General features: G+C 53.0%; 1 protein-coding gene across 2 annotated transcripts in view; it reads right to left on the bottom strand.

Annotated features, from left to right (window-relative positions):
- Nucleotides 1–5223: 5223 nt before the first annotated feature.
- TH (tyrosine hydroxylase) overlaps nt 5224–22525 on the bottom strand; it is an 89266-nt gene continuing 71964 nt past the window's right edge. Inside the window, exons 1-13 of one of the 2 annotated variants that reach the window (XM_084757165.1) lie at nt 12492–12677; nt 10532–10771; nt 9446–9620; nt 9068–9156; nt 8880–8947; nt 8530–8580; nt 7998–8143; nt 7790–7925; nt 7608–7677; nt 7136–7192; nt 6875–6970; nt 6491–6624; nt 5224–5728 (exon numbers count right to left, since the gene is read on the bottom strand). In XM_084757165.1, coding sequence (XP_084613291.1) covers nt 5569–5728; nt 6491–6624; nt 6875–6970; nt 7136–7192; nt 7608–7677; nt 7790–7925; nt 7998–8143; nt 8530–8580; nt 8880–8947; nt 9068–9156; nt 9446–9620; nt 10532–10771; nt 12492–12581 — 1512 coding nt within the window. In that variant the 5' untranslated portion in view covers nt 12582–12677 and the 3' untranslated portion in view covers nt 5224–5568. Of the gene's footprint in view, nt 5729–6490; nt 6625–6874; nt 6971–7135; nt 7193–7607; nt 7678–7789; nt 7926–7997; nt 8144–8529; nt 8581–8879; nt 8948–9067; nt 9157–9445; nt 9621–10531; nt 10772–12491; nt 12678–22525 lie in introns of those variants that run through there. The other variant, XM_084757166.1, reaches the window with a different exon arrangement.

Raw genomic sequence — 22525 nt, 5'->3', positions numbered from 1 at the left:
TGAGCTTTTGAAAAACCTCAAAGCCCACCTCCAATGACACACTTCCTTTCAAACAGTACTGCTCCCTGGGCCTAGGAGCCTAGGAGCCTATAGGGGCCGTTCTTATTCAAACCATCACAGGACCTAAAGCCTTCCTAGATCCTCACCAATGTCTAAGGTCTTGCTAGACTCCCAATGAGGCCTAATGATAAGCTCGGGTTGCAGAGAAGGTTAACCCTTTTATAGGATCTTACTGGTGTCCAGGGCCTTCCACAGGCTCTCACTGGGGTCTATGACTTTGCCTACATTCTCACTGAAGCATAAGGCCTTTCCAAGATTCTCACAGGGCCTAAGGCTTTTCCCTGTGGCCTAAAGTATTCTGATGGTGTCCCTAGGGCAGAAGACTTCTGCAAGGCTCTAACTGGACTATAAGGCCTCACCATGCTCTCACTGTGGTCTCAGGCATTTTCTGGGGTCTCACTAGAGCCTAAGACCTTTCCAGAGTCTCACTTGCTCTGAAGATTTTCCACTGGGTCACTGGGTCTTACTACCCTGCTGAAGCCTCTGGCCTTCACCATGTTCTCACTTGAGCCTACTGCCTTCCTCACAGTCTCGGTTGGTTTTGAGCTCTTTCCCAGAATCTCACTGGGAACAAATAACTTCTCCAGTTCTTACTATGGCCCAAAGCCTTTCACAGGTTCTCACCAAGACCTTTCCCAGGGTCTCTCTGGGGCCTACGACTTTCTCCCATGTCTCCCTAGGCCCCGAGAACTTTCCCAGGTTTTCACTGGTATCTAAAGCTTTTCTTGGGTTGTCACTAGGTCTGGAGTTATTTCCTAAATTCTCCCTGGGGTCTCATGCCTTCTACAGTTTCTCACTGGGTCTTAACGCCTTCTCTAGTTTCTCACTGGTGCCTAAGGCATTCCTCAGATTCTCAGGGGGCTTAAGGATTTATTTGGTTCTCACTTGAGTCAAAGGCTTTTCCAAGTTCTCACTGTATCCAAAATTTTACCTAGGTTCTCTATGGGGGTCTACGATTTTCCCATTATTTCACTGGAGTTAAGTCCTTGCTCAGATTCTAACCAGAAGCTAAGGCTGTCCTTGGGTTCTCACTGAGGGCTAAGGCCTCCCCCGGTTTCACTGGTAAGTAAAGCTTTCCCTGGGTCTCAGTGGGACCTAAGGTGGCTCCCTCAGTCTCACTCATGCCTAAGACCTTTTCCATGTTCTTACTGGGGCCTAATGCTGTAGGTTTCACCTTTTCCAAACCTACTTTATTTGGGGTTCTTTAAATGCTTACACCTCCCTTCCAACCCACCTACCCTAGACAGGAGAGAAAGGAGGTTTATGGGAACAGGAGAAGTAGACCTTATTGAATTCAGTTCCTGGGAGTGATTTCCCTGGTGAGGTCAGTAGCATTTCAGCAGACCAGAAATTCCACCAAAGTTGCTACTGGGACCTGAAACAGCAAGCAGCCAAAGCCCAGAGCCTCGGCCAGTTCTCTCTAGGAGCATCTTGAAGTGGAGCAAGGAACAGCCAAACAATACCAAGACCCAGAAAGCCCCTTCCTCCTGTTTTGGCCTTACATCTATACCTTCTCTCAGAGTCTGTACTAAGATATGTTTCAGCTGGCAAAAACCAAGTCCCCCCCATGAAGTGGTTTGACTTCTTAGTGGCTAAACATCACCTGTTCTCTCACAAGTCTGTTCCCCATCCCATACTTGGGATCAAAACAAAAGGATGTTTACATCCACTCCATAAGGCCTTCTTTAGGCCTAAGAGCTTCCCAGGTTCTCACTGAAACCTTAAAGCTTTCCCCAGATTCTCACAGGGGCTAAAATCTTCCCAGGGTCTCACTAGGGTGTAAGGCCTTTCCCATGTCCTCACTTGGTCTTAAGGCCTTCTCCAAGCTCTCACTGGGGCCTAAGTTTTTCCACAGGGTCTCACTGGTTCCTAAGGCTTTTTCAGGTTTTCAGTGGGCCTATGGCCATCCCTAGATTCTTACTTGGGCCTAATGTCTTTCCAGAGTCTCACTGTAGTCTAAGGCTTTTTCAGCTTCTCCCTAGGGCCTGTAGCCTTTCAGAGTTTCTCAATGGGTCCTGAGGCCCTTCTCAGATTCTCTGAGGGAGCCTAAGGCTTTCCTCTGGTTCTCTCTAGGATCTAAGGCCTTCCTCAGATTTGCTCTGGAGCCTAAGGACTTTCCTCGGGTTCTCACTGGAGCCTAAGACCTTTCCAGGTTCTCACTGGGGCCTCAGGCTTTCTTCCCTTTCCCATTAGGACCTACAGTGTCCCCTATGGTCTCACTATGTCTTAAGGTTTTCTTCAGGATTTTACTTGGTCTTCAGGCCTTAACTGGTGTCTAAATGGGACCTATGGTCTTCCTGTGGGCCTTTCTTAGGCAAGAAATTTTTTTTAGGGTTTCACTGGGGTTTTTGTTGTTGTTGTTGTTTGTTTGTTTGTTTAAGGATTTCCTTTCTAAGGTCTCACTGTGGCTTAAGTCTTTCTTCTGATTCCCACTTGGCCTTAAAGACTGCATCCTACTAAGTCTGGAAGCCTTCCTCAGCATCTCTCTGGTGCTTCAGAACCTATATTCTCAAATGGAAATAAGGCTGCATTTGTTACTTTTCCCTTACTAGAATAAAACACAATGACAAAGGCAACTTATAGAGAAAAAAAAAAAAAGAATTATTTGGCCTTAGGTTCCAGAGAGATGAGAGCTCACCACCATCACTCTGGAAAAGCATGGCAGCTGGAGAGGGGAGCTGAGAGCTCACACCCTCAACCACAGCAGAAGCATAGAGCATGAAGTAGCCAGAGTTTTTAACTCTTCAACTCTGCCCTAGTACCATGCTTTCTTCAGCAAGGCCACACCCCCTAAGCCTTTCCAAACAGCACCACCACCTGGGGACCAAGTGTGCAAATGTGTCGGCGTTTGAGGACGTTTCTCATTTTAATCACCACGGTGGCTTTGCTCAGGACTCACCAAGTCCAAAGATCTTTCTTGGAGTATCACTCAGGACTCAGGCCTCCAGTTGGGTGTCATTGTAATCTAAAGCCTTCCTCTCTGTGGCCTGAGGCACTTCCTGAATCTCCTGGTGCCTAAGGCCTTTCCTAGAGGCTAACTGTGGTGGCCTAACATCTTCATAGGCTTTGAAGGTGGACCTAATCTCCTCCTCATGCTCGCTCCCACTGAGTCCTTAGGGCTTACCTGGAGTCTCACTGGGGCCTGTATCCTCCTCCATGGTCTCCCAGGGGCCTGAGACCCTTCCTGGATCTTGGCAGAGTGTAAGGCTTTCCCTGAGTCGCACTGTGGCCCAAGGCTTTGCAGGATCTCTCTGATGCTTAAGGCCTTCCTCAGAATCTTGTGGGGGCCTAAGGTTTTCCCAAGGTCTCACAGAAGCCACCTATCTTTCTCAGCATCTTTCTATGTCCCAAAGCCTTCTACTTGTGCCTTCTCCAGGGTCATAATAAGACCTTAAGTCTTTGTAGGCTTTTACTAAGGCCAAGTCTCACTGGATCCTGATAAATTCCTCAGATTCTTACTAGGACTAAGGCCTTCCCAAGGGTCTCAGTAAGGCCTAGGGCCTCCCAGGGTCCCACTGTGGCCTAAGGTCATCTGCAGAGTTCCACAGGGGTCTAGCATCTTCTCAAATGTCCCACTGTTGCCTAAAGCTTTCCTCAGTGTCCCACTGGGGCCTAAGACCATCCCCAGTGTCGTACTATTGCCTAAGGCCTTCTCCTGGTTTCCACTGGAGCCCAAGGCCTTCTCTAGAATCTCACTGTAGACTAAAGCTCCCCCTAAGACAGTGGTTTTCAACTATCCAAATGTTGCAACCATTTGATACACTTCCTCTTGTTGTAGTGACACCCCCAACCATAAAATTAGTTTAGATGCTACTTCATAACTGTAATTTTACTACTTTTATGAATTGTAATGCAAATATCTGTGCTTTTTGATGGCCTTAGGAGACCTCTATGAAGGGGTCATTTGACGCCCAAATGGGTCTTGACCACAGGTTGAGAACCGATTCCCTAAAGTCTTACTGAGTCTAAAAGATCTTTAGATGTCCTCACTAAGGCTTAAAGCCATCCTAGGATTTCACCAGGACATGAAACTTTCTTCATTGTCTTACTGGGGCCTAAAGCCTTCTCCAGAGCTTAAGAAGGGCCTCAGACCATCCTATGTTCTCAGTGAGACAAGGACATTTCTCAGAGTCTCAGTGCAGCCTACAACCTTCTCTAGGTCTCACTGGAGCCTGAGGCTTTCCTCAAGGTCTCACCACAGTTTTCCTTAGCCCCTAAGCCTTCTTCCACTGTCTTGCTAAGGCCAAGGGTCTCATACAGTATCTTTCTATGTCTTGAGGCCTTCCTAGGTTCTCACGGAACCCTTACCTAATGTCTCACTGGATCCTTAGGTATTCCCTGGGGTCTGGCATAAGCCAATGACCTTTCTCAGGATCTCACCGGGGCTTAAGGCTTTTCAAGTGTCTTGCTGGGACCTGAGGTCTCCTCTCCAACATCCTTCTCTGGCCTTCAATCTTCCCCCCCAGATCTTCAAGAAGGCAAAAAGCCTTCCACAGGATCTCAGTGTGGATTACAGCCTGACCCTGGACTGGAAGGAAACTAAGACATTGACAGGGTTTCAATGGCACAAAAGCCTTCCCTAGGATTTCACTGAAGCCTAATGCACTCCCTACTCTAGCAAATTAAGGTTTTCTCCAGGTTCAATGGGGCCTAAGACCTTCCCCAGGGCTTTTACTGGGGCCTAAGACCTTCCCAGGGTCTCTTTGGAACCTAAGGCCTTCCCGGGGACTCACTTAAGTCAAAGATCCTCCTCTGTGATTCCCAGCACATAAGACACTTCACAGAGTTGCACTGGGACATAAGCTTTCCCCTGGGACTCATTAGGCATGATGCAGATGAGACACCATTGCTGTGGCTTGCCTGCCTCCTTCTGCCTTCTGCCTACTTCCTTGGTCCCCTGAGACTCCTCAGCACAGGGAGACAGCTTGGTCTTCAAGCCTTGTCAGAGGCCATACTCCAGCTAGCGTAGCTACAACTGTCACCCCCTGCCCTGGTCTCCACCTTTGTGTTGTTACCCCATGCTTCTGGGACAGCTCATCTTTGGCCTTGCCCACCCCACCCCCACCCCACCCCCACTGCCCCAGTACTGTTTGAGAGTTCAGAATTGGCAGGGGGATGACACCAGAACCTTCTGTCCAGTCTGGAGTGTTCAGGAGGCTGGACTGGAATGGAGAGGTCAGGGAGAAGAAAGCTTCTAGACCTCCACTTGAAGCCAGGAGCACTTCTGGGGACCTTTCCTTCCTTTATTGAGATAATGAGCAGGGCAGGACACAGCACGAAGGGCAGAGGGCAAAGCAGGGCCACCCTGGAACGCATGCAGCAATAAGACACAGGGTGGAGAAGCAGGAGGTTGATCATGGGGAGGCAAGCAAAGGGCACAAGAAGATTCTAGGCGTGCCCACGGCCCAGCCACACACATGGGAAAGCCTCTGGTCCAGGGAAGCTTGGAGAAGGAGCTGGAGACTTTAGGGGAGGGCCCCTGGCCCCTGTGGCTGGTACCCTATGCATTTAGCTAATGGCGCTTAGTGCATGGGCCAGGGTGTGCAGCTCATCCTGGACCTCCTCCAAGGAGCGACGGATGGTGCGAGGACTGTCCAGTACGTCAACAGCCAGTGTGTACGGGTCAAACTTCACGGAGAATGGACGCTGGATACGAGAGGCATAGTTCCTGAGAGGGAAAGCCAGTATGAGTCCTTCAATCACACAAGACTGGATGTCGGGGGGATGAGAAAGCAGGCTCGAGTCAGCTGGCTCAGGATAGGATCCGGAACGTCCAGGAGCATGAGAAAATGGCTTTTCTGAGTTTCCAACCCCGCCCCTCAAAGCCCATTCTAGACACCCGGGAGACTAAAGCCTCCTCGGAGGAAAGGCCCCAGCACATCTTGCAGGCAAGCCTCTGCAAGCACTCCATTTCTCAGCTGGACCTCTTCCTTCCGGAAGCCTTCCTTGACAAGGCACCCTAGACAGTCCCTCAGCCGGTACTGGTGTGGACGTGCCAGGCTCAGCACAACAGGCCTGGAGAAATCATAAGCACCATCCCACCAGTCTCTTCCCTGCTTGCCAGACTCCTGTGTAACTGTGTCCCCCACCTTGGGACTGCCCACTCCCTCTATCACCTTGGCCCCCATGGCATCTCGTGCCTCTTGTTCCCCTTCATACGTCCCCATCCCACTGGGGCCCGTGCTGAGAGAATAAGAGACTCGGGCTCTGCCAAGGCCACAAGGCTGGCCTGGACCTGACTTTGACCTTGCATTGGGGACCTGTGCTGCTGGTCCCCTTTCCTCAGACTCTTGAGGCTCCTTCTTGGGGAATGTGCTCTAGTTACAAAGGGGGTGTTGCTGAAGATCCACGATGGGCTCTTAGGTGGAGACGAGGCTTGGCTCGCACAGGGAAGAGGCAGGATGGGCTCACTCCCGAAGGCCTCACCCACCTTAGCTTATCCTTGGCGTCAGTGAAGCTCTCGGACACGAAGTATACTGGCTGGTAGGTCTGATCTTGGTAGGGCTGCACAGCTGCTGCATCTGGGTCAAAGGCCCGGACCTCGGGCTCCTCTGACAGGGAGTGCTAGAGAGAGGCCACAGACATCACAGCCCAGGAAGGGCTCAAGGCAACTGAGTGCTAGGGGTGTGGCCTTCTCTTCTCCCTCAAGAGCTCTGGGCCAGTGTATAGTGGGGTGTGGACAGAGACACACACTCTCTAGCCTGACTCTCAGAGCAGGGCCAAGGACCCTTCTGATGGGAGCAGGGGCCTCCACACCATGACCTCCCAGCCCTGATCTCCTTTCCTGGGGGGGCTGGGATCAGGATGATCTCACCAGCAGTTCTCCATAGGAGGACAGCAGCCCTGCACCATAAGCCTTCAGCTCCCCGTTCTGTTTGCACAGCCCAAACTCCACAGTGAACCAGTACACCTGTCAAATAGTCATCAGAATCACCTAAAAGAAAAAAAAATCTTCTACCCAGCACACCCGCTTTGTGTGTAACAGGTCATCACCCAAAACAGGCAAGGCTGGTCTTGGAGACAGAAAAAAAAAAAAAAAAGTGGTCTGAAGGCCCCTTGGGCCCTGAAAACCAACCGTGGAGAGTTTCTCAATTTCTTCATCTGAGGCACCCAGAGATGCAAGTCCAATGTCCTGTGGGTAGAGAAGGAGGCTGAAGTATGAACATACTCTGCTCTGGCGTTGTGCTTGAGGAAAGGGCACTGAGTACCAGCTATCTCTCTCCAGGGGTCCCTGCGGCCTACACTTCATGGACCCTCTAGACCTCAAAGTGTGCAAGACATGCAGTACCCAAAACTACCAGCAGGTGGCAGCAAAAACCATGAAATCCCTCTCCCCGGGGACTTGCATTCCCAGCCAATCCCTTCCCTTTGGTGTATACTATTTCTACTTAACCGTTTTATTACCTGGAAGTCTCATGAGCCCATATGGGCACACTGTCTAGCCCAGAGGAAAGTCCTACCAAGTGAAACTTGTGAGTCTCTGGCTCAACCAACGCCCACCACCCCCTGCTCCCCACCCCCGACTCCCTGAGGCCCTAGACACACACCTGGGAGAACTGGGCAAAGGTGCGGTCAGCCAACATGGGTACGTGTCCCAACAGCTCATGGCAGCAGTCCCTGTGAGGCCATAACAGAAGGGAGGTGGAATGGGAAGGCTATCTGTCCCCTGCACACCTCTGTCATCACTGTACACGAGTTCCGGGTCCCCTGCCCCAGGTGGCATACTCACGGCTCAGGTGAGTGCATAGGTGAGGAGGCATGGCGGATGTACTGGGTGCATTGAAACACACGGAAGGCCAAGCTGGCCAGAAAATCACGGGCAGACAGTAGGCCGGCCACAGGTCGCAGCTGGAAGCCAGTCCGCTCTGCAAGGAGCCACACATCAGGGTAGGCAGAGGGGGATACCCCTCCCTGCCCTATTTCCTCTGCATCCGCACCCTTCAAGAAACGAGACACGTCCTCCAGCTGTGGGATGCTGTCCTCTCGGTAGCCGCAGTACCGCTCCAGAAGCTGGAAAGCTTCCAAGTGCTCCCGGCAGGCGTGGGTAGCATAGAGGCCCTTCAGCGTGGCATAGACCTCCTTCCTGCAGGCCACAGGGAGCTCAGAGAATTGCCAGCTTTTGGGGATCTCCCTACCTGCACACACACACACCCATGCACATGCACATGCACACACACACACACACACACCATGGATGATGTTTTATCATCCTCCTGAATTGTGAGCCTCCATCAATGGATAGGGCATTTCTGTGGTTGGAGGGAACCCAGAGGTGGGGAAGGGGCACATCACTGGATGACCTGGTATCCTGGGCCACTAGAAGACCCTCCTCTAACTGGCTTTAGTCTCTCCTGTTGTACCAAAGTTCCCAGAGGTAGCCCTCACAGACAAGGATTCTAGGAGCTGTCCCATTGGCCTTTCTCATGCCCAGCCCCGTCCTGCTCCAACCAGCTGTCAGCCGGGCCTTACCAAGTAGCAATTTCCTCTGCAGTGTATTCCACATGGGGAATTGGTTCACCCCTGTGGAAGGGATTAGTGGTCAATAGGGCACCCCACCCCTCCATCTCAGAGAATAGGAAAGATGGGGTGAGGCACTTCTCAGAGGCCTTTGAACTGGGCAGGGGAGGGGTACACTGACCCCAACCAGCTGCTTAGCCTCTCTGTGCCCCAGTCTCCTTGCCAGTGACCAGCACAGAGAGCCATAGCAGAGACAGACAAGCTGGCATACGAAACTGTGGACCAGCTAAGCAGTCACCTCCTCCCTCCTCTCCTCCCCTCTGTACAGGCTGAGGACTCTGTCCCACCCAAAGGCTCCTTACTGTTTGTACTGGAAGGCAATCTCTGCGATCAGCTTCCGGCGCTGGCGGTACACCTGGTCAGAGAAGCCCTGATGGCCGAGGGACACATATCAGGAGGAAGCTGAACTGTCCCTGCTCCACAGACCTCCCTCACTCTACCCGCCCCCACAGGCCTCAGCCATGGGACACAGTCAGAACAGCAGGCTCACCGGATGATCGAGGTCCAGGTCAGGGTCAAACTTGGTGACCAGGTGGTGACACTTGTCCAGTTCTGACACTTTCCTTGGGAACCAAGGAACTTCACAAGCAACAGAGGCAAAAGGGCCCAGTGAGAATGGACCCACGGTAAGGCTGGGCCACCCTGGGCCTAGCCTCCCCTAGGGACCTCCTAGAGGGCAGAGGTTTCTGGGGTGTGTGGAAAGAACCAGAAGGGTGAAGGCAGCATAGAGTGAGACCAACTCTGTGGACACTGCGGGGTCTCCCTCGGAAGGATGCTCTGTCCCCCCCCACCACCACACACACACACACACAGCCCCTACGATTATTTGGTTGCACTCGGGGCAGGGGGGACAGAAATCCACCCTCACCCTTGTCCTCTTTGGCACTGCGGACATCATCAGACACCCGGCGCACAGAGCTGAGGAGCGCAGCCAGGTCTCCACTGGGCACCTCGAAGCGCACAAAATACTCCAGGTGGGGGCTTCCTGCCAGCGACCTCTGGGCAGGCCGGGTCTCTAAGTGGTGGATTTTGGCTTCAAATGTCTTTGGGAGAAAAAACAGGGAGAGAGAGAGAGAGAGAGAGAGAGAGAGAGAGAGAGAGAGAGAGAGAGAGAGAGAGAGAAGGAGACAGGTAGGGAGCAAAGGAGAGACAGAAAAAACGGGAAAGAGGCAGATCAGGGAGGCCGGCCTGGTCAGTTTGTTTTTTTAGTTTAGTTTTGTTTTGTTTTGTTTGTCCCAGGCTATTAATTTTGAAAGGTGCCACCAATTAACTGGGTTTGGTCTCACGCATCCATCCAGGAACTGTCACAGCTGTGCCTTTGGTCTCCTTTGTGGACAGTCCTGCCTGTCTGGAGGGCATACCAGAGAGCCTGATTCCCCTGCTGGTGGAAGGCGCCACCCATAAATGGCCTAATGTGGCTTAGCGGCCACACTTGAGGGTCTGCCCCACCCCCACCCCACCCCGCTCACTCCACCATATCAAGGGTAAAGGCTTGTGCCCTGATGGAGGCATTTAGGGTACCCAGGACTGGTAGGCAAAGGTCAACTCCACTTCCACCTTCTGTTGCCCAGCAACAAAGCATTTAGGTCTTGCAGTCAACACTAGGAGCTCACAAGAGCTCTTTTTCTGCCTTTAATGTCATTTGAGGATTTTTCTGGGGGGCAGGTCATTAGCCAAAACAATAATTCAATCGGCTGCTTCATAGGCCCTTGGGCAGGCAAATAAGGATATATATCCGTGTGTGTGTGTGTGTGTGTGTGTGTGTGTGTGTGTGTGTGTGCGCGCGCGCGCGCGCGCGCGCGCCAGTGGACATCAGGGAGCTGAGGTTAAATGGAGGACATGAAGGATGGTCCTGAGATCTAGCCCCTGTTGGCCTGAGAAGCCATATTTCTGCCCTGGAGCAGGACACAGCCATCTCTTATGTGTGCTTGCCCTGGCAACCCACAGACCTCACCTCAAACACTTTAACAGCTCGGGACAGTGAGGAGGTTTTTGTACCCCTCAGGGAGAAGAGCAGATTGAGGACAGCCTTCCCATCCCTCTCCTCAAACACCACAGCCTCCAGCGGGTTCCCAGGTTCTGAGGAGGCTACTGCCGCTGCCGCCGCTGCCGCCGCTGCCGCTGCCGCCGCTGCCTCCCGCTCCTTGCGGGCATCCTCGATGAGACTCTGCCGCCGCCCAATGAACCTTGGGGACTGAGAGTCAGAGATATACCTGTGTCTCCACACTGCTGCCTCCACCCTGGCCTAACCACTGGGTGGCACGCAGGAGTGGAGGACAGAGCACACTAGTCAATGGTCTGACAGGGCACGATGGGCAGTTAGGCCTGGATGCCATGGCAGAAATAAAGGGCAAGGGCTCCTGGCCACTGTACTCCAAGGTAGAAATGCCCTGTCACCTGCCTCCCGGGCCTAGACCTAACTGGATTAGTGAGAGAAAACTGTTTTCCTGGTTTCTATGGGCAGCATCCAGAGCCTGGAGGAGACAGAGCACAAAACCTCAGGTATTACTGGCAGTGGACAGCTTGGGTGGTCCATTCCGCTAGAGAGCACTGTACAAAGCCGAAACAAGCACACTTCCCCTCCTGATTCCCTCAGAGAGACATGGGGCTGAACCCTTTGTCCACCCCATTACTGGACTAAGTGGCTCTTAGCCAGGTGCCCTATCCATGCTGTCCTCTTACCTGGACATAGGCCCCATCAAAGTGCCTCCACCCACCCTGTCCCTTTTCTGCCATCCTCTGTCACCCCCTCCTCCTGACTACCCTATCCTCAGCTGTCTGACTACGGGCTATCTCTGTATGGCCTCTGCTGGCTGTGTATCTGCCACGGCCACGAACCACTTGTGCCCAACCTCCCAACATCCAGAACTACCCGAGCCTGAGTGAGGAAGGCCTGAACTCTGAGGCTGGGAGCTGAGGTCCCAAAAGGTTCTGGGTCCTTCCATTGAAAGAATAAACCACCCTAGGCTTTGGGGCTGTCATAGTCATTGGGAAAGAAAGACCCTCTCTGGAGCCCCCTCCAGCCTTCCAGCAGAACACTGTGAATGCAGCCAGAGCTACAGGCTGCCTGGGTGGTTCCCGGGGAGGCTGAGGGGAGAAGTGTGAATGGGGCACTTTTGACCCCACAGTCGTCTCTTGAGAAGTGCCTGGAAATTAAATTTCTAAAGGTCACGCTGGTCTCATTAAGGCCTCTGTCAGCCCAGGGCAGTGGTTAAATGGGGTCCCAAGGATAATCTGAAAGCCCTTCCCATGAGCTGAGGCGCCCCCTTGTCCAGCCTGACCAAAAAAAAAAAAAAAAAGACTGTTGTCTTGGCAGCACCTCCCCTTGATGCCTGGGGCTCCCTAAGCCCTGCTCACCGGTACCCCAGAAACAAGGCAGTGGAAAGTGGGAAGGGTGAAAGGAGGTACAGGAATTGCCCTAGAGTCAGGGACCTCTTCTGGCACAGTAGACCCTGGGCCTGAGCCCTGTTTGCACAGGACAGCAGCAGGCAGACCATCCCTTTGCTAACCAGGTCTCCCGACAAGTGTACATTACAGAACCCCACACCCACACGGGCAAGCCTAGAGAACTCAAAAAGAGCAGACAAGTGGAGATCTACTGGGGGGCCTTAGATCGTGGGGCTTTTTCTCAACACTACCCAGGGGAGATTCCCCCCTACTTCATAAAATAGGACCCATAAAAGCCCCAGAAAGGCTGGCACAGGGTGTCACACACTTGCTAATTCTCTGGGAGTCCAGCAGGACACAGCACAGGCAGGGCTAGGACCCAAACTAACCCTGGGCTAGGATGGGACAAAGACCCACTTCAACCCTGGGTGCCAGCCACTGGGTAGGCTCTCAACCTGGGGTATCCACCCGGCTACAGGTGCAGAAACTGCTCCAGATACCCCTGGGTCACAGCGCGCCCTTCTCACCATGACGGCCTCAGCCTGCTTGGCATCCTGCTCTGAGACGGCTCTTCTGAAGCCCTTGGGCTGTGGTGAGGAAGCGCTGGGGGTGGGCATGGTGCAGCCTGGTGGTCCCGCGCTCTGTCTCCACAGCCCCTGCCAGGCAGGCAGCCTCTTAAAGGCCAGGCTGACGTCAAAGCCCCTCTGGGCCCCCCACCTCCTACCTCCTGCGCATCTTCTCCACGCCTGCTGCGCCTGAGGGAGGCGGGGGTGGGCACCGAGCGAGGGCGAGGAGAAAGGCCTCCTCCGTCCCATTAGATCTAATTGCATCCACTGTCACAGGCACCTGCTTCTGAATCACCCTCAGCCCGAGGCACGGGCATGAGGACAAGGGCTGGCTGGGGTTCTGTGGGACGGGAGACAACTAGAGCCCTCGAACTGAACCCAGGCACACGGGAGGGGCCAATGCTGGATTTTCAAGGGCTCATGTTAGGAAAACTATAGCCCCTGGAGGCAAGGAAATACCGAAGCCCCTCACTGGCTTTTTCCTTTTTTTTTTTTTTTTTTTTTTTTTTGTATCTTCAAGTGCCCTCCAGGCCATGGGACAATGTTCCCCCAGCCCATGTAACTAAGTGTACCATCTATTCACTGCCCCTAGTGTTGTATGTGCTGGCACTGGGGCTGGATCCCCAGCCAGGTCCTGTGAGACACAGAAGCCTATCCCTCTACAGCGTTTCCAAGACGGGGCCCCCTTTTGCAGTGTTTCTACCCTCTGATTATCGTCTCTTTAAACACACAGCCCAGGAGAAGGTGCCAGCCCTAGAGCCTGCCATCTCCCCAGGGCCCTGTGTCCTCACCCACCTGTGGGAGCAGACCTCTTCTTTAGTAACCCTGTTCTGGGCTAGCAGCCTTTCTCAATGGCAGATGAGTTGTTCTGGGAGTATCCCACCTCCCTGGGTGGTTTTCTTCCTTCTTGTAATGGCTCCCTTCTGGACAACGTGTCCTCTCACTAAGGGAGCTGAAGATGAGTACCTTCCTGATCCTTCTGCAAGCTGGGGTAAGCAGAAGTGCCAAAAGGACAGAGCTCACTCTGAAAATAGCTACCCTGGGGCTCCGAGGACCCAGACCACTGGATATGAGCAAGAGCCAGAGACCCTGGACTCCCCAGACCTCACTTAGCTCCCCAGATACCACACACACACACACACACAACACACACACCACGCCACACACCACACACACACCACACACACACCATACACACACACACCACACACACACCACACACACACACACACACACACACACACACACACACACACACACATACACACTGGCTGATCACTGCAGGTCCCACTCTTCCTCCTAAACAGCTCTCAGACATTCATGAACTGCCTGCTGCACTCACCAGGACCAGCCCTCTCTTTCACAGTAGGAACTGGGAGTTCCTCCGCCCAGCCCCCAACCTCCAACCCCCAAACAGCCTGCCATATCACTGCCTTGCTCTACAACCCTCACTGGCCCCCACTGCCCTCTGAAAGCAGGATAAATGCTGAGTCAGGGCAAAAGGGATTCTCCCTAACCTCCCCTGCTGGTCTTCTGACCCCCACAGTTCCTGTTCCAGGAGAGTATGGGGCTCTGTGACACCCAGATTGACACCCCATCTCTCACCTACCCTCTCGAGCAAGCTCCCATGGACCCCATAAACCCCAACACAGCGGCTATTTACTACTCACTGCCTACTCCCTCACCATGAACTGCCCCCCCACACACACACCATGTTCCATGGCCCTCTCTGAACTCTTCCCAGCTCAGCCACTCCGCTGGCTTAGCCCACTCCTGTCCCTTCGTGCCCTGTCTGGTGCCTCAGGACTCCTCTTCAAGTGCTCTCAAGGGCCATGTGAAGACACTCCCACCATGAAGACAGAGCTGGCTGCACCTCAGTCTCCCATTCTGATGACCGGGAGCTGTTGCCCAAAGCCAAAGGGCCTCTGCACCCAGTCCCCAGGTCTGCGTGCCACCCCCTGCCCCAGGGCCCTCCTTTGGTACTGGGGATTCCTGGGTGAGGCAAGCCCAGGCTGGTTCTATCCGACCTAGCTTGGCGTTTGCTCAGGTGGCACAGGGTAGGAGGGGGCTGTATCCAACACATTCTGCATAAGGGGCTGCTGCGCAGCACCACGGATGTGGATTTAACCTTTCAGCAAATGTCTCACACTGACACAAATATTGCTTTTTAATTCGTTTTCTTGTCTTGGCTGGAGGTGCGTGCACAGAAGCTAGGTGGAGGAGGAGGAGCATGTGCGGCCCAGACCCTTGTCTGTGACTGGGTTCACCCAAGGAGCACCTGGCCTGAACCTGGCAACACGATGTCTTTGGACTCTCTTGGGAAGTAACTGCTGCTCCAGACTCTAACCTCTGTTCGTGGCCAGCCAGTAGCACACCCAGGGTGCTGTGCACTATCTGTGGGATCTCTACAAACCCAGGGACACAAAGTGCCGGTTGGCCAGACTGTTCCCAGGTCTAGGGCATCTATGGGCACGAGGACCCTTAGACACGTAAGCCCTGTCCCACTCAGTTTGATGGGAAGGAGGCCCTTAAATCTGTCTTTGGTCAGGCTTCCAGGCCTCTGCCCCGCTCCATGGTAGGGAGTCCCACCTCCTCTCAAAGCTCACCAAAAAACCAAGCCGACTCTGTTTAGCCACATGTCAAGATGGGACCCTCTATTGTGATGACTCACCCTGGGGCCTGCCGAGGAGTACCTGCCTGTCCACTTTCAGACAAACGCATCCTACAGAAGAGAGACCTGAGACCCAGAAGCGCACAACCTTTCTGGGTCACACAGCCAGTCTCAAGCCCAAAGCCCTAGCTTCCAAGACTTCAGGGGTGACGCTCAGACTCCTCAGCTACAGCTGCCAACCCTCACTTTGAGGAGGCAGCCATGTGAGGGCAGGGCAGGGCTGGGGAGAGGCTTCTAGTTGGTTGAGGTGAGGCTTTGAGGGCCCCCTGGACACAGGCTGAGAGCTGAGCCCACAGAGCCAAGGAGTAGCTGGAAAGCAGCCCTTAGCAGTAAAGAAAGGAGACTGGCTGAAGTGCTAGGCGTGTACAGTGGGTCCTTGCCTGCTCTGGGCTCCGACAGGTGTTGGGGGCGTAGCTGGCCCTCCCTTCTCTCTGAGCCCTCTGTACCCCTGCAACGCTTGTGCCGTTCACATTCATCCTGAATAATTACCCACCTCTGTCACCACAGCGATTAGGCCTGCGGAGCCCGGCAACACATAGGGCCTTTCTCTTTGCACAGCCTCTTTCAGCACGAAGCGTAATTGTCCATAATGACAGCGCACCCACTCCCTGGCATCGGTGCAGCTGGATCCCACCCCGGCGTGGAGGCTGCTGCCTTATCTATACACACCTTATATATACATACACACAGGTATACAGATAGAGACACATAGGCACACATCCATGAACATAAACATGTATGCACACACAGACATATAGGTAGACATATAGGTATTCACAGTGCTTATACACAAAGACACATAGACACATAAGTGCACAATGTAGAGAGACAGGCACATATACACACGCACACACAAGAGGGTAGCCACATGCACAAACAAACACACATGTACACAGACACACACCTGTGCAGAGAGACAGGCACACATATAAACAGGCACACAAAGGCAAACATATATAACATTATGTTCATGTATCCACACTCATGCTATACACACAGGCACACATACAAACACATACCCCACCCGCTTTGACAAGCCCACCCAAATTGTTCTCTACAGAAACCCAGGGTGCCGGGGTCTCAGGAAGCCTGTCACTAGATGGGCCCTGGGGCTGGTGTTCCTGCTCACAGAGATACAGGTCCATGGAGTCACCAACTGACATGAAAGGTAGTGGGACCCTCTCTGGGATACCTGTTGCTCGGGGCATCATCATGATGGGCAGCCTGGGTGCTGCTCAGAGTGAGCCCCTGACAGGAGGGAAAGTAAGGGTGCACTTTCCTACCCCCCGGGAGATTGTCATGAGCTGTGAAGCAGGGACCTGGTACTCAGCCTGGGCTTTGTGGTCTCATGATTACAGGGCCACTTGTGGAGGTCTGAGGAGGTGTCCTGGGACCACTCACCTACCCGACTGGAAAGAGAATGAAGCTCCCTGACATCTGGCAGGATCCGGCCATTCTTGCCCTCATCAGACCCAAATGCCACAGCAATTAGCCCTAACAAGGCCATCGGATGGAGCAGCAGCCTCGGGGCTGTAGGCACAGAATATGCACTGGACAGCCCCGGCTGCGGTCGATAGGAGGCACTTAGCGATAATTGGGCAGTTGGAAGTCTGACCAGAGGCAAGAGCTGTTGGAACAGCCTCCGCGTCTCAGCTCTGACTCGGGGGCCGGAAGCCTCTCCCCAAGGAGCCCCCACCTGTCTGTGCGCCTCACCCTGGTCCCATCCACACCAGGCCTTCGGGTCCAGAGCATCCTTCAGGCAGCCCACCTCCCTGGTTTCTCTAAACCACTTCCATCTTTGCTAGGAAGACTGACACTATTTTTTCTTCCTGGAGAGCCACTGTCTGTATTTTAGAGGGCCCCAGCTCAGCTCAGCCCCTCATATCTTGGGACTCAGTTTCCCTATCTTCACAGTGAATTCCTGGGAGTGGCTTACAGTAGCTCTCAGGATCTCTGGTCCTTCTAAAGAGCCCTGCATCTGCTGTGCAATGGAGGCCTTGCTGTGAGCTTCCCTTGGGAGACGGCTTTGAGTAGCATGTCTGTAGCCTTCTCAAAGGCCAAGGGGCCTAGATCAAGGTGGTTCTTCCAGGTGAGAGGACCAATAGCCAACGTGCAAGTAAGGCAGGGATGGAGAGGGATGAACAGAGAGGACCAGTTACAGGGCCAAGTGTCCACCTGGTAGTCCTAGGCAACAGGAAGTCACCATCAGACCCAGGCCTTCTCTGAGAAGCCCAATGCTACCCTCACATTAGCAGAGGCTCACAGCTGTCCTATGTCACCTGGAAACCTACACACCAATCCTGAGGCTCTTTGATAGGGAGGTGTCAGATGCCAAAGTCACTGGTGGCTGCATGTGTGTCCAAGCCAGGGACCCATGATCTGTATAGCTCATTGCCTTTGGTCTGCACGCAATATACCGCATGTGAATGTGGGTGTGCATGCCCATGTATATACCTTGTGTGCGTGTCAATGTGTCCATATGCACACACAGGCAGGCCTGTATGTGTTCTACATCCCCCAGTCTTCATGTAAGCCTCTGTGTATACCGTAGGACCTGGAGGGACCCACCAGCCATCGATTTGTGACAGGTGGTGTGACCTCAGCTCCCATGTTCCTCAGACCTTCAGAAAATGTCATGGCTCAGACCCCTGGTCCTGCCAGGTACTCCTGGTCCCCCTCTGTACCTCTCCAAGTCCCTTGACCCACCCCCAACCTCTGCACCAGTGAGTCACGTACCACCTCCCAGAGCGCTTGACAGTCTGACAAATTAGCCTGTAAAAGCAATAAGAGTGACATTCAGTTCCCATTAGTCACTCCCAAAGACCGTGGTGGTGCTGTGACAGCAATCACGTCTAATTGCAAGCCAGCTGCCTGCCCACCCCAGCCCCACAGAAGCACTGGAGCCTGTGGGAGATTGTCACCCTCCCGCCCTGTGGCAGGGAGGGGCGGTGGTTCTCCCTCTGAATGGAAGTGATCTCTTTCTAGTGGTTTGTGGCGGCTGGGAGCTAGGTATTTCTCCCTTCTCATCTACGAGTGGCTCTTATTCCCCACGCCATGGCCCTGAGCGATGTTAGCAGAGTTATAGTGGCCAAAGCATGTAGCAGGGACGGTCTTACAGTCTCAGTTGGCTCACATGTGCCAAGCCACATTAGAGAAACTTGCTAGGTCCCTGCCTCCATGGGGATGCCTATGGGAAGGGACAGGAAATGAGAACAGCAGCAGACACTGAAGCACTGGGCCTCTGGACTACAGATATGTCCAAGGGAGAAGGTGTAGCTTCCTCTTGTGTGTGTGTGTGGGGGGGGTTAGGGGAGGAGGGGTACTGACAGTGGAGGCCCAGGGACAGCTGGGTTGGGGTGAGAGCAGAGACTTGAATGAGTTTGGAGTCAGGGGAACCCAGCAGAGGTAACCCTAACATCTCTCTGTCATTAGAGTAGGCTCCTTCAGGTAGAGAGGGCTCCTGTCCCATGGCTTTGCAGCAGCATAGTTACCTAGTGTGGCTTATGTATGTATTCAAATGCTTAGTCACTAGGGAGTTGCGCTATTTGAGAAGCATTAGGAACTGTGGCCTTGTTGGAGTGGGTGTGGCCTCGTTGGGTGGGTGTGGCCTTGGAGTGGGCGTGGTCATGTTGGCGTGGGTGTGGCTTTGGAGAAGGTAGTAGCCTTGGGTGTGGCTTTGTTGGAGTAGGTGTGTCTTTGAGAGTGGGCTTTGAGGTTTCAAAAGCCCTAGGTAGCCCCAGTCTTTCTTTATCTGCCTTGCTTTCTGTCTACGGGTCAGGAGGTAGCTGTTGACTACTGTTCCAGCATCTGTCTGCATGTTGCCATGCTCCCCACCATGATGATAATGGACTAAGCCTCTGATATTGTAAGCAAGCCCCCAGTTAAATGTTTGCTTTTGTAAGAGTTGCCTTGAAGTGGAGTGTGGTGGCATATGCCTTTAATCCCAGCACTCGGGAGGCAGAGGCAGACAGATCGCTGTGAGTTTGAGGCCAGCCTGGTCTACAAAGTGAGCCCAGGACCAGGACAGCCAAGGCTACACAGAGAAACCTTGTCTCGAAAAAAATAAATAAATAAATAAAGTTGCCTTGATCATGGTGTCTCTTCACAGCAATGGCACCATGACTACAATAGAAGTTGGTACCAGACTGTCTATCTACACAGTCTCTAACACCAGCAACCCTGGGGTAGCCAGCCTCCTGGGACTGGAAGATCTCTGCCCATGTTCTACCCCTGAACCCGGCCGGGCCTTCTCTCTGACACCTGCCACCCTGGGGGCTGTGTCCCCTTTAGAAAGCTGTATCTCAAGATGACCCTTTATCACCACTCTGGAATTCCACAGCAGGGATTCCCACTCCTGCTTGAAGTCAAGGCCCCAGTGACCACAATGTGACCCTCAGGAGGACTTAGCCTGTCCCTGCCCTCAGTATAGTCCCATTTCCCATCTGTATCCCCGAGAAGCCAGGGTGGAGGCCAGAACTAAAGTGGACCCTCAAAGAGAAGACACTGAGGTAGTGCTACAGCGGGAACTCAACCCCCAAAGTGCTTGTGACACACGCATGCAGACCTAGTATGATCCCTAGGTGACGTGAGAAAACCAAGGTGCGGTGGCACATGTTTGTAATCCCAGCACTGAGGAGGCAGAGACAGGAGGATCCCTAGGACTCAGTCAAAAAAAATGGAGCCTGCTTGGCAAGCTCCAGGCCAGTGAGAGACACTGTCATAAAGAATAAGGTGGACTCACCTGTTACACCGCACTATCCTCCAAAGCCAAACACCACCATCTAGGTGGGCTCACCTGAGCTAAGCTTGCAAAAGATTGCCACCGCGGGGCTTGCTGAGTGTGGACTACCAAGCACGGAAGGAGGAGGTAAGTAGAGTCATTGGGTCCCTTACCTGAGCATTCAGTGCCTCCTCCACACAAGCTGCATGAGTCTGCCCTAATTGCACTTGGCCTCGGTGTCTTAGGGAAGGGCTACAGTTTGCAGGGTGCGATGTGGTCCAGTCCCTGCCCTTCCATGCTCCTCCCTGTCCCCAGGGAGAAAATTCTCCCAAAGCATCAAAGAACCAATACTCTAGGCTGACCTCTGGCTTCCATACTATTCACACACAAACACACATGACCACGCGCACATACAAAAGAAAAAGAAAAGCAGTGTCCTAGCTTGCTTTCTACTGCTGTCATAAGCACCATAACCAAAAGCAACTTGGAGAGGAAAGGGTTTATTTGACTTATACGTCCTGATCATAGTCCATCATTGGGGAAAGTCGGGGCAGGATCCCGGAAGCAGGACCTGAAGCAGAGCCCACTGTTGTTGCACAGTGCCTGTTCTCCATGGCTCATCCAGCTTGCCTTTTTATACACCCAGCACCAACTGCCAATGGATGGTGCCACCCACAAAGGGGCGGGTGCTCCCACATCACTCATTAATCAGGATAATGCTCACAGACTTGCTTACAGGCCAATCTGATGGAGGCCTTTTCTGGTAAGAGGTTTGTTTTGTTTTTGTTTTTTGTTTTTGGTTTTTGGTTTTTTTTTAATTTTATGTTTTGCCGCCATATATGTCTGGTGTCCTTGGAGGCTAGAAGAGGGAGCTGAATCCATTGGAACTGGTGGGGAGCCACCAGGTAGGTACTGGGAGTCAAACCCAGGTTTTCTAGAAAAGTGGCCAGGGCTCTTAACTGTTGAGCCATCACCATAGCCTTGGAGATGGCATTTCATCAACTGAGGTTCCCTCTTCCAAGAAGAATCTAGTTTGTGTCAGGTTGATTAAAACAAAACAAAACAAAACAAAACAAAAAAAGCGAAGAAACAATTAGGACAATGCAGAGAGAGGACCACCAGTGGTAAAGCCAAACCCAGCCCCAAATGTTCTCACCACTGTGAGTGAGGGCACAGTGTAACCACACACTAGACCACTCCATGAGTGGAAAGAAAGGTTTATTGGGGGATCAAACTGCCAAGGCTATCTTGGGATGGAGGGGGTGGGAAAGCAAGCAGATTTTATGACAGTCAGGAGTGTGGGGTCTTTGAACTGGTATAGGCTGTTTGGTTTGACCTGGAACTAGATGCCCTTACAGAATATACAGTTGATCTTTGGGGCAGATTAAGGGCGGTTCCTCCTGGTTTAAGGAAGGCTCCTGGTGAACGAAACTGCCACCTCTAGGACTCTAATTTACCCAATAATAATACTTCTACCTTGCAAAGTCCTTCTGTTTAGGGCAATGTCACCAGCACTGCCATTGGTGGGGGCACTCTGTACCTAACAACCATGGCAGCTGCTGCTATAGCCACTTTGTCGCCATCACCTATCCAAATGGTAAGCATGGTTCTCACCCAGCAGTCTCTCATGACGATTTGCACAAGTGGTTGGTTTTTGTGCAAGTGAGGAGATAGAAAAAGCAGGACACAAATGTGAGTGATCACACAGTGAGGACCTGGGACAGCCAGGCTCTCTGCTTGGAGCTGCCCTGACTCTGGGTTCCTAGTAAGGATTTGGAAGTGTGTCACTCCACAAGCTACAGTCACTCCTGGCTCAGTCTGACCCACAACCTGCATCCTTCCCACAGGAGGCCCAACCCCATGATCTGACTGTGGGCACAGACCTGGGCCTCTCCAGGCTCCTGGTCCAGCCCAAATGCAGGGCTAGGGCCAGGCTGAAGGCAAGCACACACGGCTCAGGTGCCTGGGATAATCCTGGGGCTCTGAGGAGGCCCCCACCGCTGACATTTCCAGGCTGCCGTGTGTCTGACCCATACACTGTGATATTTAGACAGGGCTTGTTTGCCAGGCGATTACTTTGGAATTGGGATGAGGGCACCTGACTCTGGAGCTGGCCTGTGCTCTTCAGAACCTTTTAAAATCGTCTCTTTCCCTACTTCACAGTGTCTGGACAACTGCAGGCTCTGTGCCTTACCTGGAGATGCAGACCTAAAAAACAGAAGATGGCTAAGATTCCACTGGGGGCCATGGATGACGTCATCCATCCATCCATCCATTCATTCAAAGCATGTCTTCTCTCCTTCCTTCTTTACCTCCCTTTCTCAGAATGCCTCTCTGGAGTAGCCCTGTGAAAAGCTACTAAGGACAGCCTTTGTGGCCCTGGCATCTAGGGGAGCTGTGCAGTTCATGGATGGGGCTCCTCCTCCGCACAGGTACCATCTTTGGGAAATGAATCCCCTGGTCCTTACAGAGTTGGCTGAAGCCCAACCTGATGATGCTCCCCTGTCCTCACCCAGCATGGCTTTGGGGGCCCAAGGCAACTGACTGCTCTCTGAGGAGTAGTTGGTAGTCATCAGAGCTGGATGACAGGATGGGGAGAGTGGG

This window comes from Acomys minous (genome assembly GCF_964271855.1).
Source record: "Acomys minous genome assembly, chromosome: 2".
NCBI classification, from domain to species: Eukaryota; Metazoa; Chordata; class Mammalia; order Rodentia; family Muridae; genus Acomys; species Acomys minous.
The sequence above is the reverse complement of the archived record's forward strand: the minus strand, read 5'-3'. Positions and strand labels throughout refer to the sequence as shown.